Consider the following 21,278-nt stretch of genomic DNA (forward strand, 5'->3'; position numbering starts at 1 on the left):
ATTAATTCATTCTACCTATTGATTATTTTTTTTGCCCTAGTATGGAAAAGTTGAGATTAGAATTAGATCTTGTTATATTTGTATTGATATGATAGAGAATTGCATGGGATTCATGGAGAATATATATATTATTTTTTTTAAGTTAAGGAATGTTATTTATATGTTTGAGTTTTGTCATAGCACTTATTCCATTCGAATAGGGGTTTCACACACATATACAAGAGTTGTCAATAAATCTGAATTAATAGTCGACGAACTATTTGAGTTTTAAATTTTAAAAACATAAAGCAACATATAATGAATAGAAATTCAACTTTAAAAAATCCATTCATGTTATGAATAAATATCAAGGAGGTGTTCAAAGGTATAATCAGAAAAGAAAAAAAACATTCTTGGGCTATTTTACACTATTTAATGTGCGCTGATGTTTTGGTCTTAAGTTGTTGGGACTGTACTAGTCAATATATATATATATACTACTACAGAAGAGCGTCAATTATAGAAACTGGAAAAAAAAAAAAAAAAAAAAGGAAATGGGAAACAACACCACTTCTGAAAAAAAAAAAAAAAAAAAAAACATTTTTTTATTGTGTAATACACATGTACATACTTAAAAAAAATAAACATCAATAAAAATATGTATATTTGTATGTAGCAAGATTTATCAAGGTTGTGACACAAAGAAAGTATTTAGTTTGCTTCAATTTATACTCCCTCTTCATGGTAGCTAAGTATCTAATTCTTCAAATGATTGAAATAATTGGGTCTCTTTTTGTTGTTCGAACCTAGTGGTTCGGTTTGGCTTCTTGCACCAGAAAGCCAGTTCAGATAATCGATGCTCTATTGTATATCTGAAAACAGAAAAGCATACATTGATAATTATTTACTGTCGTCAAGTGGTGATATGATCAACTGTACTTATTTTTCTATTAATGAATGATGGATTGTTTGAGAAAATTAGCATATGCAATGGATGTAAGTGAGAAGAAATTAATAAAGGTTGGCTAGAATATCTATTATTATTCCTGATCTGTTTTACTTAAGCTAACTCCTTGTGTTATCAACTTCTTTACTTATCCTTGAAAGTGATTTAATGAAATAAACAATTTTAGATATTGTTTTTATTTAAAAAATTTTCAAACCATTCTTGATATATTTATTCATGAAATTAATATTTTCAATTTAAAGTTGTCAATTTGGGTAATGGTTTGTAGTGCAATAGGATCAACTACTCCCTAAATTTTCTCTATAAAATTATTTCTTTTCTATTTGTTTTCCAGTTCTAATATTTATTTAGCAAAGATAAATAATGTTTAAGGAAATTATTTTTAAAATAAAAGTAATAAATTAAATGTATTTTCTGTTTTATTTAAAATGTTATGAGGCATAAAAGGAGTATTAATTAAAAAATGATAAAATATTTCATAGAACCATTTCTGACTTCTGTAATGCATTCTTGTTCCAAACCAAATAAGATACAGTATTTTAACTAACTCTATGAACCTTGCAATAATCAAAATACCTGGACAAGCTCCAGAGGCATCCCTTTTACTACGAATTATTAACGTTTTTGAAGTGGGTGAAAAAAAAGAACTTGTTTATTAAAGGTAATAAATATTTTACTTATAAATATATTACTGAAAACTTACGACTTCTATTTAAAATGAAAAATTAAGGAAACCCCTGTTAAAATTAGCCATTTTCATGTCATTATGGTTTAGCTTGAGTTGTAAATTTGTCTTACCCTGATCTTGTATTTAAGTTGTTAACCATTAATTAAATTATTTCATGATTCTAAGAAATTATAAAATTATTTTAAACTATGTATTACTCATTGGTTATTGCTCCAAGATACAAACAATCTTAAATTATTGATTGTTTTATTTATTGTGAACAAAACTGTTTATTATTTCTTTTAATGTATTTTCAAGCCGTTGGTTAAAAAATTAATAACCTATTTCACTTTCATTAGACTTGAATATTCAAATAATTTCTGAATAGATTTGATTTTTTGTACTCCTATATTACCTGAAGTCATATAAGTTTTATTATCATTATTATTATTATTAAGTCCAATCATTTTTTTTATTATTATTAAAATTGATAAAAAATATAACTTCTACTTAACTAATGTTATTATTTAGTTAAACTCTTTGCCGATGGTATCCCAAAATATCATTTTATGCCATTTATCATGTTATGAATTGACATTTAACTTACACCACTGATTCATTTGGCATATTAACAAGTTATATGAAAATAAATTTTATGTTATATTAAATTAATTCTCAAATTTTCAGGACTTGAGTTACATTTTCTTCGGTATATCAGGTACTTTTGTGAAGTCTAGCCATTAATATATTTATTTCAAACCTACCCTTACACGATCACCAGGATTAACAATCTTACTGTAGTTACAATATTATTTTGTTATCTATCCATAAGTCTTTAATGAAATCTCTTAAAAGTAGTATACATTATAAAATATTTTAATTGAAGAAAAATATTGAATTATGTATCAAAATGGCAATGTGACTATTCATAAGATGGTTTATCCTGAAAATGGGAGAAGAGACCCAAAATTTTGATAGGAAAAAAAATTATATATGAAACATTAGGGGTGTTCATGATCGATCTTTAGTTTAACATGTTAAAGTTTGTTAAATGGAGAAACATTTCCCTATTTTAGCATGTTAAAACGATATACCATTTTAGGCGGTTGGGAGTCTGCTTAATGAAGAATGACCACATAACACATCAGTCGAACTCCACTCTATTTTGTTAGATTAGTTGTTCGTGTTTTTGACCTTTTTACTCTAATAAAGTAATGGTTAAAAATAATAAGTAATAGAAAAAATACTAGGTGATGAAACTAGGAATAAGTGAGGTGAAGGAAAGATGACGTGACAACTGTTACAGATTTTATTATCTCGTGAATATTACAAAGTTGCAAGTTGCCCGGAAAATTCACAAGGAACTGCTGTGCATTTAACATTTAGCATGTGCTTCAAATCTAGCTGCTCATAATTCTATATTATAACATTTAGCATGTTAAAACGTTTTATATTAAGCACTAAATCATGAATACCTCTATTAATAGGAAGGCGTTTTCACAAAAATACCTGCTAATATAAGAAGAAAAACATTTTATTTGGTACATATTTTGAGGAATGTTGTAATCAATCCTTCATGGGGTCATAAAAAGAAAGGCAAAACAACTAAATACAAACTGGTAATCTACATAAAAAAAAAAAAAAAATGGTCAGTAATCTACATGGATTGTCTGCTGCTATGAGTATTTTGGTAACATTTTGTCTTTTATGGGAGGAAAACTGTTGGTCAATGATAAACCTCATTGCCCGTTATGTAGTGTAGTCACCTGTGACTAGTGGTCACTAACATACTTAAATGTTCTTTTTTATATTGATTTGATTACTACCCGCTGGTATGAAATAGATAGTGGTTCATATTGTGATGGAGATATTTATATACTTCATTAGAACGCCATGGTTAATGGTTATATAGAACAAGTTAGGGAGACAGTATGAACTAAATTCAATAGAAAGATTGGAATTGTGTAGTAACAGCTAGTTTCCTGCTGAAATATTTATATAAAATGTAATATGCAGGTTTACTAGCATTCCATTGATATATAGTGAATAGTTAGCATTCTAAACCCTTAATCTATTTGTGAAGTCGAGTATTAGTACAATTTGGGTTGCCACTAAGTATGTTAAAGTCTTACTAACAAAATAAATGGCACTGACTTTAAATAGACCTTATTTTAACCAAAGTTGACATCTATGGAAAATGGTGTAGTTATTTATGAATGCAAAGATAGGATTTGAGTGAACTCAGATTATTTCAATTTATTGAGATTAAAAGTTTGGTGCACAGTAGAGTATTTCAGGTACCCTCGAAAGAGAAAAATACTAAAATAATACAATTGAACATAAAATGAATGAAGGATTGGTGTAACATTGAACAGAGATTAATAATTTTGAAATTTCACCCTCTTGCAGGTTCATCGTCTGGTTATGGACAAAGCAGAGAATATTCTAGCCAACCACGTTCAAGATATTAGGCTTTTTGACGCTATTTCTATGTGTCACTATGTGACAGTTTAACTTTCATCTTTTAAGTATTTCTGTGTAGGTGTTAGGCATACAGTATGTATCATTTTTACTGTTATAAAAAAGAGTAGTGTATTTAGTGTTAGGAGATATCATCATTACGCGTCCATAGATAAAAACTTTATAAAATGAGTGCCCAAAAATTATTTATTATACTTTTTTTTAAGTGTTTTATATTTGTTTTATTTACTTATAATATTCAGTGTTTTAATTTTAATTAATTAAATGTTAGTTCTTCCAAATTTAATTTGGATTTAATTTTTTAACAAATTGATATTGTAGTGATAATTTCCTTGTTGCTGATGTTCAGGCAACATCTATTGTATGTTTTAAAGTCAGAGTTGTGATAATTGCAACATGACAATGTGTTTCTTAAAACTAGTCTTAAATCAGGCTTAATATTATTGGATATTTAACTGGGAAAAGTAAAAGTATGTTGTAGATATTTCTTTACTTAAGTCATACTATCTTATGTGTAAAACAAACAAAGGAATAAATGAGTTATAAATTAAATTATTGTTCACTATAATTACAAGGCTAGAAATCCAACGGTAAAAGTTACAAAAAGATAACGATGAAAATGTAAGTGGTTCATGTATTTTAAAAAAATGGAGTTTTAATATTGTAGCTAATTATGATACATTAGAATAAAACATTCTGACCTTGACTAATTAGTTAATTCTGTATGATCTAATAAATTTGATGTTTGTAAAGAAATATAAGGATTTGAAAATGTAGTAATGGCTTATTTTGGCAGTATACCCAGACATCTCTGTATTATGACAAGCTAGAACTTTTAGCAATGTGCCTATCCATATCAGGAGGGAGAAAAGTATTATATGCAATATTAAATTTTAAAAAAGAAAAGCTCAAATTGTAAAAAGGTTATTCTGTAAAAATAATGATTAAAAAATTTATACATTTCCGTTCATATGTATGTATATCCACGTCTAGAATACAAATTTCTGAAATCATATTCTCAAATAAAAATATGTTTCCATTCATAAATAAAACTAGCATTTGATTGACAGGATGGAAATTGGAAAAATGATTAATCTTCAGCAGTATCAATGTTATAAGGTATAGTGCATCTAAGATGAGTTTGCCTGTGGGTAAAGGAAGGGGAGAGATACCTAGTGCCAAATGTTTCCCTACCAACCCTCTAATAGGCCTATTTCAACCACTTTTGATTGTACGGTGCATGCACAGTACGTGTTTTTCCCTCCCAAATCCTGTTCTGCGAATGTTCAGTACAGTTCTAGGTAGTCAGAAATGGTTGTTGGAACAGAACTACTCAGTTGACTAGACTACTTTTCCTCTCCTCAACCTACTTCTGCAATTTTACAAATATAAATTCCTTGTATCAGTTTTTTTTTCAAAATTATTTTTCATTAATATCGCAAGATTATATGTTTACCATGTCAAGTAAACTGAGTAGAGGTAGAACTATCCTCTCTCAAACCAAAAATGTAATTATGAATATATTTAAATTCATGAAAACAGGCTGAGATTGGTCCAGTCCATGTTTTCTCTGTTATGAAAAGCCATAAATTACTGCATTTATCATAAATTGATCCTATTCTAGGACCAAATATACTGCATTTTAAAACATCAGAACTAAGGAAATTGTTGCACCAACCTGTTTCACAACAAATTTAAAATTGAAAAGAGGCAGTTTTTCTGAACACAACGATAATTAAATCTCAAAAATGACTTTCTGGAAGATACTGCGTTCTTAAATAGTAAGTCAGAAGAGAGTTGTCAATATATATTTCCCTATAAAGTAAAACAAGAATCAATAAGAAATAGTCCCAGTCAATGTTAAATGATAACCTAAAGAAACGAGTATCTTCTTGTATTTGTAGCTTGAAAGTCAGAGAATAGGGGAGAAAAGCATTCCTAGTACCAAGCCAATCCTGAACTGGTTAGGTGTTACCGAATTTGGGGCTGCCTCTTGGTTTGTTCCCAGTAGGAGAGGTTTGTATGGAGGGGAGAAGGAGCTAGGGTGGGGTGTGTATAAGCTCTCTTTCTGCGGGCAAACTCGTCTTAGATGTACTATAGAATAATTGACAATCACAATGGGGTGGAAAAAATATTAATATTTGATTATAACATGTTCACATTTATTGTTAGTTTATGGCTGTGTACCATAGATTAATAAAACGCACTATTCATTTCAGGGTCTTTCCATATTTTCCTCAGTTTCAATCTTGGTATCATAATCACTAAGCAGAAATTATGCTTTTATCATTTCATTACCATTCCTAATGTCAGTTTACGACAAATCATCTATTATTTATCAAGATGAAGTATCCATCAAATTCTAGCCAATGGTATGAAAAAAAAAAATAGCTTTTTATGTATTCTGATTTCCATCTTAGGCGATAAGTTATTAATTGCCCAACAGCTTTACAAATTTATTTGAAATCTAAATATACAAAGTTAAGAATTGCTGAATAAATTATGTTAAAAAATGTAACAATGTTTTTTTGTTTTGTTTTTTAGTTTATGGGAAATTCCTAAGTATATCTTCTTCATTATTGTCGTCGATATAACAATCTTTTAAGAGGTTTATTTTATGTATTTCTTGTTTATTATTAGAGACAAATTATTATTTCTTCAATAAATATTATCAAATCAGTCTGATCATGAAGGGGAAACTATCATTTGAATCTAAATTAAATACATCTGGGCTTTCCTGAAAAGTGTTCCATATATTATATCATCGACTGTTAAACAATATTCTACCGTCTTTACTGCTTTTTTATATAATCTGTTACAGAACAGTTAACTCCAAAAAGTGAACAAAATTATATATTTAAAAATTATTTTAAGTGTGCATATTATACAGTGTGTTGCCGAAGTTGGAAGAATTATCAAAAAAAGCTTTAGATTGATTTTAGTTCCTCTTATATACTATACATGAAGCTCTTGTGTTTAATGATAGCTTTTTTTACTTCAATGGTATTTAGAGACTAGAGACTTGCAGTATTCAATTTCTATCCACTATCCTTGATTGCTGTTATTTTAGTGATCAGCATTATATATTGATTCAATTTAAGAATATTTATTAATAGCAAGTCAGAATCCTGGCGTATTTGATGAAATATATATCATCGAGAAACACCTTAAAGCTAGTAGCGCTCATACAATTCAATATAACTGTTTTCCTTTTTTTTAGCCATAAGTTTTGTATTGTTTTCAAAAATAAGTGTGCGCGTGCGTGGTAAAACAAATGCATTTTTATTAACATTTTTACCTCCTTAAATTTAAATAAGAAACAGGACCCTCTATAAACAACTTAAACCTGCCTACCTGTAAGAACGGGTAGATTGAAAGCCTCTTTAGGTGACAACAAAGTGTAAGTTATTGATATTGAGATCCCAGTTATTTATTCTGGTGTATCTTGAAAGGTAATACATGTTGTGTTTACCTGTAAGACCACCTTCCAGTGGGCTGTAAATATGTCATGCAATATGCTTAATTATCGGTTTTACTTACATTCCTGTTTGACGTCACATTATTAGTTTGGTTATATGAGTAGGAAACTAATCACCTATATTTTATTTTTAATTGATTTATTAGGCGAATAATCAACAAAATTACAGCTGTTGACGGCATAATGATGATTTTGACAGTTTGGCATTATAATTTTTCTTAAATTCTAAGCCTACCCGATCGATTAATTCCTTTGTGTTGATGGCATAATGATGATTTCAACAGACTGGCATTATAATTTTACATAAATACTAAGTCTACTCAATCGATTAATTTCTTTATGTTGGTGGCATAATGATGATTTTGACAGTTAGGCACTATAATTTTTCATAAATTCTAAGCCTACCCGATCGATTAATTCCTTTATGTCGATGTCATAATGATGATTAATTTCTTTGTGTTGATGGTTCAGTTTTTTGTAGTTGGCCATTATAATTTCTCATAATTTCCAAGCCTGCTCTATTGATTAATATCTTTGTTTTTATGGTATAGTGATGATTTTCATTGTCATTTACTGATTCATTCCCCTTTAATAACATCTTATTTTCTTCTGTTTTTATCCTCTTAAATATCCCACGAAAATCTTAACTATCTTTATTATTAAGAAAGCTATTAACAATAATAAAATTACTGTTAATTCTTGATGTGGTAATGAAATATTATATATTCTCTTCGAAATTGGCTAAGGAGAAGGTATTTCACAAATAAAAGTAAATTAGGTATAATACTTTTTTAATGTTAGTGGTTTTTAATCATTTCAAGATATGTTATGTACTACATCTTATTACAATAATAAAATAATTTGAAAAAAAGACTCTGGTGTTAATGCTTTTATTTATTTATTTTATTTTTCATCCTGAATCATAACCTGCCTGTATTTATACAGTTATTTAATGTTTTATTAATTTACAAAATATTTAAAAGATGAATGATATACATAGAAAATGAAATTTATGTAGGTAATAAGAAATTGTTATGGGGCAACTAATGGATAAGTTATTTGCTACAGCTTTATGTGTTAATGTTGGACCTCAGCATCATTATGGGTAAACTCTTGACATTATCTGTTCTCTCACAACAGAACAGTATGAACTTGAGGCTGTGATTGCTGAGAATGTTAAGGTCACACCTGAGCATTCTTGAGCCAGATGTGGGTTGAAATTTATTTCTTAGAAGACCCATGGAATGAATCCTTAACTTTCCACTCAAGCTACTATGATAATCACTTCAAATGCCAAAATTGCCTTGGTAGGTAAAAACAAATTTAAAAAAAAAAATCATGCTTTTGTAAACTGACCACTTTGTCTGTGGACAACTTCAGAAAATAAAGCCAATCATATAAATATAAGATATGCGTGTGAATAATATATGTATATTTTAAATGACAATTTTACAGCTTCCCAATGTTCCTAAGTAAATTAACTTATCCAGGTTCATTTGAAAAAAAAATTGTTGTTGAATCATTTCTCTCATTCTGCTAAGGTGTATAAGATAATCTTTTTGTGTAAAGAATGGTTGAAATCCATTTATAGAGTTACTTTTGAAAAAAATTAATTCTATCGTTCTTGTTTCAAGGAAAGGCGGGGATTAATTTATATTTAGGTAAAGACTTGAGATCTATATTCTCAATCCATTGAGATGTGAGGGAATGGGATATGTGGAATGCTCTCAGTTGCCTCTTATCTCTGATGCACAAGAAAATAATAACACCAAACTAATATTCAAATTTCTGTTGTAATTTTGATGAATTATAACTTCAATAATTGTCTGTGTAGTTGAATAGATAAAAAATGTATGTTAATTTCTATTTATTAATGATTCTTGCTCACTCAATTAGCAACAAAAGCAGAAGTGGGAAATAACAATCCAAGGTAGAATAGTTATTCAATGGGCGTCTGTTTTTATTATGACAGTAAGTAACATTACCTGATAAATACTTTCATTTTTAACATTTTAGTTATTAGTATGAGATAAATCAAATTGATCAATTTAAGCCTTTCTCTGATTTCACTCAGCAGGTAAAGATATGAACCATTTGCAACATTGGCAAGGATTTTTTAATTTTAAAATTGTACTGCACTGAATTAAATATCACTTTTCATGGAAGGTTAAGAGAAAAAAAATTAGCGTATGTAGCTCTAAATGTTAGCTTTCAAGGTTATGGGAATGATCTTAAAAATGATAGTTATTGATATCTTTAACAAATCAGATTGGTCAATTGAAACCCATCTAATTTCACTGGCCAATAATTGATAACAAGAATTGTTCAATTGAATAAACCATTTTTCATTGAAAGATAAAAGAATATGAAATTAAAAATATGTAGCACTGAACATTAGCTCAAGATCCTGGGAATTATCTCAAAATGTTAGTGCTGGGGAATGTGGCTCGCACACATGCATTTTATGTTGATCCAGCAAGTTCTGATTTACTGCCCTGTAATTAAGATTCCCAATACTTCACTTTTTTTTGTGTGTGTAATTATCACCATTTTCACCAGGTATTATTATCTTGCTTTTATCTTTTGTTTCTCATTTATAGAACAAAGATAAAGATATCTAGAATTTACAATTAATGTGAATGACTGGAATTTGTAATTAGCCAGTTATCAATTTATTTTTGTTTTAGTGAGGTGTTTATAGTTAATGAGATGATGATTGGGAGTGTGGTCAGCAAAAAGTACACAAACAAAAACTTATTTAATTGTACTAACATTTCAATCTGAATTTCAGGGCTGAAAAAACATAATAAAGGAAAATAATATATTTAATCTTTTATCGCGTTATCAATCAACTCTATCTACTTAATTCTTTGTTACGTAAATTTGTTTATTTATTATTTTCCTTTATTTTTATGTTTCTGAGTGCTGGATGTTATCTCTTATTTTTTTTTCAGCTTTGATGGCCTGAAATTCAGGTTGAAACGTGGGTACAAATAAATAAGTTTTTTTTATTTGTGTACTTTTTGCTGACCACACCCTCGACCATCTTCTCATATTTTTGGAAGAAGATAGTCGGGTGGTAGTGGTCAATAAAGGTATCAAAATAGTAACAAAAAATTATTTATTAACTTATTTATTTATTTTATTTCTATTTTGATACCTTTATTAACTGCCGCTCGGACTATTTTCCTCCTATCTACTTCATATGGTCAACTATCTTCTTCCAATTATCATATTTTTGTTCTAAGCCATACGTAAGCATCATTAGTATCTTTTAAAATTATTTTAGGTAATGTAATAGAAGGGAGTTATTAAAGTACTTGTACTTCCAGGCCCAAAATGTGCACGGCCATTGACTATAAGAGGCCTTAGTAAAACATACATCAGGGCTGTAAGGAGATCTGGACAAACATTTATGAGAATCTTTGATGGGCAGGAGATTTATTGAAATATTATTATTACTTATTATTTATGATTAACCAGAGCAAGGTACTTTTATTTTACAAGTCCATATATTCTAACCGGTTGCATACAGTAAATCTCGAGTCAGTAGCCCTACTATCTGCAACCAGCCCAAAGTATAAAGCAACCTCTTAAGGATGACCAGATCTGGCCTCTTCTTAAAGGCTGTTGTTCCCTAAATGAAACTATAACACTGCTATATTACTGTGCACCCCAATTTTTTTTTTTTTTTTTTTTTTTTTTCAGTGGTTTATATAACAGTAAAAAAGATAAAGACAGTTGGTATAAATAATGAGATAAAGGATTAATCAAAGTAAATAACGGCGTATGCATTACTTCATTAGGGTTGAATAAGCATTGAAATGGAGACTTAAATGTCAGTTATAAATAAAGACTTCATCTTCAGTCAGAAATGGCATGCTGATTCAAACCCAGTCTGAGAGGTTCTCTGGGGGGCACATATGATAAATTTTGACTTATTTTGTCTGGAATAAATGTAAAATATTTCTTCTTTCCTGCTCTAGTTGGAGTACAGAACATTTATCAAACATTGACAAAACGGAACATTTGTAGTTGTTTCAGGCTGAAACGATTATTTTTTGTGATATACAACTATCAGTATACATATTCGTGTTGTTGACAGTTCAAGAATTAGTATTATGAAGTACTCCTAAATTGTATATTAGTTTGTAAATTAAAGATTTTGCTTGCTCTGAGATTAGTGGCCACATGATAAGTCAAACCCAGTTGTTGATTCTGTTATCACCCTTAGTGAATAAATGGTACACCCTTATCGATTGGCAATGAGTTTTAATTTAATTTAATGAGGCATTTAAACTGTAGTGTTAAAAAAGAAAAAGGAATTGTTCATGATATTGAGTATTTTTAAATTAACAATACCTTTATGCAAATTTTTACTGCACTGCAATGTTTGATTAGATTATTTTTATTGATATAAGTTTTAACTTTGTGAACTTCTGAAAAGGTAGGGTTGACTTATAATTTTTTATAAGCATGATATTTTCTTTTTTATATAATTAAGTTTGTTATAATCCATTAATTTTTATTGTTTTCATAGAATAATAAAATGTAGTCTAGCTAGCTTATTTCATATATTATAAGGCTATTAAACTAACATCTCTCAGCTTGTGGAAATATGGGGATTTGCATTTCCTCTTCTGATTAATTTTTAGTCAGTCCAATTAAATCACTGTTAGTCATAAGTAAAGTTGTCTTGCATCATGCTCATTTAAAATAAAGAAGAGACCCTTTTACACTTATTTTTCTTGTTAAAACAGTAATAAAGGTATGGGTTAAACAAATTATATTGGGTATTTATTAAACATAATGTATTCTGAGAATGTGCTGGGTCATCCTATTTCTAATAATGTTAACCCTTTGTGCTCGAGGGCTCCGCTATGGAAACGTTGCAAATAATTTTCAGTCCGTTACATGAGGACAAAGACAAATCGTAAAAACTATTGTGTATAATATTTTACTTTTGGTGACAAATGACGGCCGCAGCTAGCAGATTATTTCGCTGATAATGTGAATGAAAAAACTTGAGTGCAAAGGATTAATATTGTCATATATTTCAGGCTGCTATTCTGTTTCTCTTTGTACACTTATCAATTAATTTTTAGTTTACCACAGCAATCTTATTCTCAAGTTTTTTTCTATTAATAAAGTTCTGAAAATTAAAAAAAAAAAAAAAAAGAATACAGGCTGTGAAGAATTTGATACAAAATAACTGAGTATATAGTTATATAATTACTTTCTACTTGAGGTTAGTTTTATTGAGACTTAGTGATTCCAATGAAATTTTATTTAATTAAGTATAATATATATTTGTCACTATTAAAAATATTTGAGAATTTGTGGGGCCAAGTGGTATAAGTGCCAAAAAAAATTGAATAACTGCAGAAACGATCTCTTTTAGCTGAAATATGGAGCTTTAAGTTTTGTCTATAATATGCCAGTATTTTTTTTTTTTTTTAATATTAATAATATTGGTTTATTAAATTCTAGAATAAACCTTTCCAATCAGTTATCGAAAAAAAAAAAAATTCAAAATTATAATGAAAAAAAAATGTGATCCTTCCGCTTGATTTAAATTTACAAAAGCCATTGAAGAAATGCTGGAATTATAAGTCGTCTGAGGGAGGGGGTTGTCACTAAGGGGCAAATAAAAAATAATTCTATGGCATACTGCAGTACTTGAAAAATATAAACAAGTTTTACTTTAGATTAGTTGTAAAAACTGTTGGACTTAAAACAGACTGGATCAACCAAACATGGAGGTAATTCAGTTCTATGATTTTTTGGTATTATGCTTCTTAATATGTAAAAAAATTAATAGAGATTTACAATCTTTTGTTAAAGTGTGACAGGTTTTTTAATTTCCCAAACTTTTTTTTTTTGGCACTTTAATCATTTTCCCTTGCATGGTTTCATTTATCAATCAAAACTTCTATGATTAGTGATCTGTTATATATATTTTTTAATTTTATAAAATAGTAAATGTTTATTTTGGGAATTAATTACTAATCGGGTAGTTAAAATTAACCAAACAGTAAATTTTCAAACATGTATAAAAATTACCGATAGTTAGATTATTCTATATTCTCAAATGATGGATAATTTTTATTTAATCATTATTTTAAGTAAAATTTCCCTTTCAAATATTTTCGAAGGGATTTATTTTTTTTTTATTTTCTTAAAGATCAACCCAGTTGGAATTAGTTTTTCTTTTTTAACCTTATTAAAGTGAAAACATGTATCATAAAATGTTGTTATACTTCCAGATGATTGAAGATCAGCATAGCTGAAAATCATCGAAAAGTTTTAATTATCTGTGTGGAGAGACCTTAAAAAAATTGATATGAACTGGTAAGTCTTATATGATTATTTCTTTCATAAATATTTTAAACCCATAAATGAAATGTCATCCTTTGCCCGAGATCAAACTCATTGTGTAACCCAACAGTGAGACTGTTATTTTTTTCCTTGATATTATATATGAAACACTCAGTTACTTGTATGAAGAGTGATTTCTGACATTCCTCAATTTTACTTTAACGGATATATATATGTCATTTTTTTTATGTTTATGTGTTAATAATGATGAGCCGTATCTGATTGATGTTTCTCATTGTCTGAAAATGTGAGATTTACTGCATTTTGTCTTTGCACTTGTGATTTTCTGGCCTGTACCTGAAATTGCGATACATCGACCAATGAGCTGTCTATCCGTAGTTTACCAGACGCAGGGCTTAGTGATTAAAATATTCTCAATGTATTGTAATTATTATTTTTTGGCCATGAAAACTAGCTGCAGGTGCTAAAGGAGAACTGGGCTTGAAAATGGTTCCTAACACCTTAACTAAGGATTTGTCACATACGTTTATATTTGTTACATTGATCTGGACACTAATATTAGCTATGTATGCCTTAAGACAGAGGATTGGGTTCAAGGTTCACTAGAAACTCAAAGAGATTATCTGCCCTGTTTCCCTGATGGATCAAGCATTCGAGTGGTCTAATGTGTGCAGGAGTATGTATAGAAGATTTAGTCATAGAACTAAGCCTCCCACTAGGCAAATATTCGACTGTTTTTCAGGCAGAAGTATTTGCCATTCTGTTGGCAGTTACATGCTCTGAAATCATTAGCTGTGAAAGGGCAGGCATTACCATCTTTTCAGATGGTCTGCCCTTCAAGCCCTTAGGTCACCTCTACATTGGTGATAGAGTGCAAGCAGGCATTATAGTCACTGGTGAGCTTAAATTAGTTTGGGTCCCTGGACATTAGAGAATTGTTGGTAATGAGAAACCTGACCAGCTTGCTAAAAGCGGGGCTGAGCTCCCTTGAATGGAGCCAGAACCTTTCCTAGGCATCTTTAAAGGCATAAGCGCAAAGAAGGTCCTATATTGGACATGGAAGATAGCAGGCAAGGAGTGGAGGGAATGTATAAGGCAGAGACAAGCCAAGATACTAATAACTAAACCCTTTATTTATAATGGTTTGATATTAAACATTGGCGATATCTGTGTTGATAGATAGGGGTGATGCGTAGTGGGGGCAAACTATGGAGTGTGTGGCAGTAATTCGGACAGAAGAGGTGACTGCAGGCTTAAAATTTTTCAGCTCGTCCTGGATAGCAAGGGCTTGTCAGGGGTCATTTTTTTTTACTTCTAGGGAACATGAGACAGTGGCCACAAAGGAGATAACTGACGACTGTGTATTCCAGCAGGAGTACACCCAAGGACTACATGGGGTTTGAACTAAACCTTTTTTTTTTTTTAATTTTATGTTCTTCCGTTAAGTTGAAATCAATCTATAAGTTTTATTTGTTTGATGAGATATTCTTTTTTTCTTTCCGTTATTTTTTATTATATAGCTCTGCTTATTTATGTGTATGTATATGTACGTACAGGTTGACAGCTGAGAAGCAGAGCCGCTTACTTCAGAGCTGTTATTTGACAAGTGTGGTGCTTCCAATATTATATGAGTGGATTACATTGTAAATGAAATCTATTTTATAATTAGCAGTCAGAAGGAATACAGGTAAAAACATAAAACTCTTGATAGATTTCTATATGTTTATAGTTTGGTTTTATTTATTCAAATATAAAATACAATTAAATTGTACTAACCTTGTTATAAATAGAAATTTTTGTTGTATCTTAGTGAAACATAAGTTAGGTTTAAGATTCCAAAAGATATTTTTTCATTATTATTTTTATTTGGATGAAATTAAAATTTAAATCATTTTAATATCATGGCTATGTGTTTATTATGATTTTTTTCTTTTCAGACGTTAGATTAGCAGTTTTGTGGAATGAGGTTTCAGCTACGTAATTTGTGAGGTTGTTTGCTCATCCAAGAAGCAAAAGAAATATTACTATCTTATTTGTATGCATAAGTTATTGTAATTTTATTACTGAATTGTTGAAATTATGATTCTTGTAATGAACCTTTTTCAAAAGAGATGATATTACTTATTAATTAAAATTTTAGTTGTTATTAAGTTTTATTTACTATCTGATGACCTCTTAGATTCTTTAAAACCTAATCATAGACTAGATTAGTCATCTTTATTTAAGCTAGAGCAGAAAAAAGTATCCTTACTTCCTTGTGCACATTCTGTTGTCATGACCACATATTTTGATTAAACAAACATTTTAATAATATGTTTGAAACAATTGTTCAAAAACACTTATATATTTGGATATATTTATTTGACAATAAAAGCTGGATGTTCAGAAAAAAAACTGTAGAAAAATGTTATTTTTCTAATTGGACCAGGGGAAAGAAAAAAATGAGAAACTTATATGTTACTTTAAATGTTTTAGTTTACTAAATATATGAACTTATTATTTACAGGTCATTTCTATCTATAATATTACTAAAGATGGGTTTACAATTTCTGATAATATATTTCAGTCATAATATAATTCCATAGTACATGGCTTTGTTACCTTTTGTTAAAATTTTATATTCTAGGCTGGAACAAAATTGATAATTGTTTTTCAACTTCAAGAAGCCTTCAAAAACAAATTTGTATAGCGCCAGAAAAATATTCATGAAATTCTTCTGATTTGATATTTGTTGAGGGAAATGTTCAATGATTTTTTTTTTGAAAAAGTGGTCTTGTTCTAATATATTCTTGCAAGTATTTCTGAAATTCTTGCAAGAGTGTTTTTAACAAAGTCAACTTTTCTTCTCATTTCTGATTCAATATGATATCTGAAAAATTGTTCAAGTTAAAATTATTGATTTACTCATTCCCAATTTTTAAAGTTTTGTTACTGTATTGAACCTAATCTTAGTCTTCTATTCATAGTATTTTATATTGTGTAAATGAAGATATCTAGAAAAAATTAAATCGATAATTCCAGGACAAAGAATCATATGGTTCATTTCGAAGTGACAGTTTGATGTCCAGAGTGTTTTTCCAAGGCACATTATAATTTTTCTTGAAAAAAATAATCTTTTTATTGCTGTATCTTACTTTATCTAAAAGTTAATAATATTCCAATTATTTAGTTCTTTCAATAGGAAAAAGATAAGCAGTCAAATATCAGGGGCCGACTTTCTCAACCTCCCTGTTCTAAATGAGGTTTTTCAGAGGATGAATCTGGAAATTTTGTCTCATTTCACTTTGTTCCAAGGGGTTTTTAAAATTTTCGATAGTTAGCTGAGTATACCAAATTTTTTTTTTCTGACTTTAGTATATTTAATTTTCCAATATTTATGTTTCTGGCTGCTAATTTAAACATATATCATTTATTCCCATAATTAAACCATAAAGTATATTATTTAAATGTTTTTCAGTTCAATGATAGAATTTTTTTATTTATTTTTAGACAATCTTATCAGTATACTAATTTATCATTCACCCTCCATGGTTCAGAAGTTATTAATATATTGAACCCAATCAAGATAGTAAGTGGTATTATTTAATGTAACAATTTTATGAGTAAATTATAATTTTAGAACAGGTGATATTGGGTTCAATATATCCACATAATATACTTCTTTTTAAATCTAAAATATTAATCTCAACTGTATTTTAGGGTATTAAACCCTAAAAACATTTTTTTCTCAGTTCTTATACATAACTTTAAAATTATATTTCTTTATTTGGTTAAAAGAAGATCACTACTTCCTAGAAGTAACTTTTAATTTTTGATTTAAGGAAGATAAATTTTATCATGAATATTTAATAGGAAAATAAACATTTATTTAATATGGCTATACCCAGTCAGCAAGCTTCTGCTCGTAAATATTCAACAGTATTTTTACTCATGGATGCCTTAGCTAAGCATTTTAGCTCTGAATGCTTCCCTGAACATCAAATGTATTGCGTCTCCCAGAACTAATGAAGTATATAGTGTAAACAAAGCAGATTTCAGTCTTTGTGTCAATTTGGTTACACCTTTCACATTTCAAAATATCATTATATTTTTAGTACATAAGTCACTTTGATAAAAGCTAAAGGTTCTTGTATTTTAACTTAAGTGTATTATGCTTCTTATGAAAGGAAAACCATTTTATTTTTAGAATAAGTAAAAATATTTATTGATCAAATAAAATCATACAGTTTAAGTGTATTAAACTAGTTACTAATGTATGCTAGGTTAATATTCAGTTTGAAAAGAACCACTTTCTTTTATGTGCGTGAGTATATACTGAACCTGAAAAGTTGGAACATTCTATTAGTGTATTTCTGAGAAGATTGTATATACAATCATAGAAACCACAAGCAAAGAGAAAAACTAAAAAAAAAATAGATTTAACAATTTTTAAAATAAAAAATGGCTCACAAAACTTTTTTCTTTTAACACAAAAAAATGGAAATAATCACAATTTCATACTAAGCACAATTTAATATTTCTTTGGTAACATGTTTTTTAAATCACTTAAGTCTTTCTTCAGTTATCAAACCTGATATCAAATTAGTTGGAAAATGACACCACTCTTAAATTCTTTTTTTTATATTAAGTTCTTATTTTTTACATCTTAAGGTAACAGATGGAGCTGATGACGATTTCAAGCACTGGGTAATTCTGCCCTAAGTGTTTTATTGGTCACTAATCTGGTTTTAAAATTTTTAATTATGTATTTACAGTCAAGAAAGACAAACTGAACATGCTAGATATGTTATCAGTAAGTCAATCCTTATTAAAAAGTTTAAAAATTTCATCCGTGTTGAACATGATTCTTGTTATTTACGACCTTTGTTGGAATTTCCTTTCAACACTGAACGTTTGGCTCACTTAATATTTTAATTTGAATAAGGTACATATGTATTAGGTGAAAATTATGACCTGATTGTAGTTGCATCTGGGAAGAAGAATCCAGATTTAGTAATAGATCTAAGATTTTCTTGCCTCGGCTCATGATTTAAGAAGATATAAGAAACACAGATTTTCAGGTGCACTAAATGCTCAAATGAGAAAAAAAAAATATGTCATGCTAGGAGTTTACTGGTGAGAGAAATGCTCAGTCTTACCATTGGAAGAAGGCTAGAGCTGAATAGAATATAAGTGGGGAGGTAGAAGGAAGGTAGACAAAAGTATAAACAGGACATGAAATACTAGGAAAATATAAACTTTTTCCCCAATATGAAAAAGATGCTCAAGGCACACCTCTCTGGAATTAACTGTCATATGTATATGCCTTGACAATGAGTTGTAGCAACACATCAACCTTACCAAATGAGCAGCAAAATATTGTTCTTATATATTTGCATAATTGTATCAACCACGGGCGCCAAAAATAATTCGCACGTGGGCCCTAAATAAATGCACCTCAGACCCCCAAAACCAATCCAACATGGACCCCAAGAGAAAATTCGCCCAAGGCCTTGAATAAATTATTCCGAGCCCCAAAAATAAATATGTCATGGACCCCAAATGATGTTCTAAAGTACGCCTATGTTCTAAAATTCAATATCTATGGGGAAAAAAATAACTTGTTAGAAATAGAAAAAATGTCTCTTAGGATTAACTAAAAAAACTAGATCAAAGTCAAGTACGACACAACTCTTACAGTCTACATATAACGGTTAAGCCACTTTACCCGAAATCCCGGATCCCCAACAATTACCCACTAAAGTGAAAAATATCTGAAAATCGGGTAAAAACACCCGCATCGGCAGCACTGAAAGTTATTATTACATTATATTCAATAATACAACGCGAAGCCCTTGGCCGTCGCCCCTGACTTATCACTTATACTTTTCTTGTTTATTTTTACTCAACTAATTTAGGCCTCTTATTGAATTGCAGTGTTGAACCTTCATAATTTATTACTTACTGATATTGTGTGATTGGTACCACTGACGTCTTTTTTTTGGCTCGAAATTGTGATTAATTTCAGTGTTTGTAAATTGGATTTTTTCTTTTCATTTTCTGTTTAAGTTGTTAATATATTTGTTAAACCTTATGGGACATTTCTCCCAGATAAGATCACCTTGAATCAAGTAAGTAATCGTGAATAATTATCGAGTTTGATTTCAAATCCTTTGATGCCTGTACAATTCATTCACTTATATTAGTTACATTATACGATTGTATACAATTATCTTTGATATTTTTTGAATTAAAAAAATACGGAAACGTAAAACTATTATTTGTTTCAATATTATCAAGATATTACTTAGTAAGGCATTATAATAATGGTTCAGATATCCATTTAGTATTTTTGATATTGCTTTTGTATTTTTTGCCTTCCAAATTATTATAATTACATGAAAATAACTAGTTTTATACTAATTAATCCCCATGGTTTTAGCAAAGTGAAGAAATTTTAAGCTTGTGTGATCTCTAGATTTATTTTACAAGTAGTTTGTCTTCAAGCGCATTTGAGTTATTCTGCCATAAAACTGAGTTACTGATTTTTCTTATGAAATTAATTTTTTTGTTTTATCAGATTTTTTTAAGGCTAATTTGATAAATTTTTGAAAGAATCTTTATGAATTTTTTTCCTAAGAGAAAAATATTGATATTTAATTATAGTAAATGATTCCTGTTTGATTGTTAAACATTGTAATTAACAAAAGCTTAATTATAATTTTTTTCATTTTGTCGGTTATATCTTATAACTAAACGCTTCATTTATTAAATACAATCCTCCTTAAGTTTTGGCTAAATTGTACCAGTTTAAAAGTTATAGAATAACAAATGCCAAAATATTTTAAACATTTAGCTTTTGATTTCATAATTTATCGTATTTGGTTCGAAAATTGCTATTTTATTTAGTTTTACAATAAGGTTTTTCCTGCACTGTTTAATAAATCTCGATTTATGTATTTCATTATAATATCTCTACAGGTTTGTGTGGGTGTCCAGTGGTAGGGCTGACCTTTTCTCACTAATTAGATTATCTTATAATTGAATTATGGGTCTTGTTTGTTTTATGAATATAAATTTGTTAATATATTTTTTAACAAAAAAAATTTGTTTTCCTTACACTAAAAAACCAGAACGCTGTCATAGAAATCGAAACACATATTTTATTCTATCCTTATTTCTTCTACAAATTTATTTTTCAAATATTTTATTCTAGAAAAACATGCAATAATTAATCAGATTTTATATTATTTGAAGAAAGCTGGATTGGTTCGCTGTCTGCTATGCCCAAACCTAGAATAAAAAATATAGTGTCATTTTCCACTTAATGTTTGATGCGTTAAATTTTTTTTAACAATATTAATATATGGGCTAAGGTATAATGAATA

At 28.9% G+C, this 21,278-nt stretch overlaps 1 protein-coding gene across 6 annotated transcripts in view; it reads left to right on the forward strand.

Moving 5' to 3' along the window:
- Nucleotides 1-16,057, forward strand: part of LOC106685953 (uncharacterized) — a 30,537-nt gene extending 14,480 nt beyond the window's left edge. For 5 of the 6 annotated variants that reach the window (XM_067045238.1, XM_014428985.3, XM_014428982.3 and 2 more), the window contains one exon: nt 4,023-4,870. In XM_067045238.1, the coding sequence (XP_066901339.1) occupies nt 4,023-4,084 (62 nt within the window). In that variant the 3' untranslated portion in view covers nt 4,085-4,870. Of the gene's footprint in view, nt 1-4,022; nt 4,871-13,838; nt 13,924-15,467; nt 15,599-15,848 lie in introns of those variants that run through there. The other variant, XR_010842839.1, reaches the window with a different exon arrangement.
- The last annotated feature ends 5,221 nt before the right edge of the window (nt 16,058-21,278 follow it).

Source organism: Halyomorpha halys, unplaced genomic scaffold, assembly GCF_000696795.3.
Source record: "Halyomorpha halys isolate HHAL.00 unplaced genomic scaffold, Hhal_1.1 Scaffold760.1, whole genome shotgun sequence".
In the NCBI taxonomy this organism is placed as follows: Eukaryota; Metazoa; Arthropoda; class Insecta; order Hemiptera; family Pentatomidae; genus Halyomorpha; species Halyomorpha halys.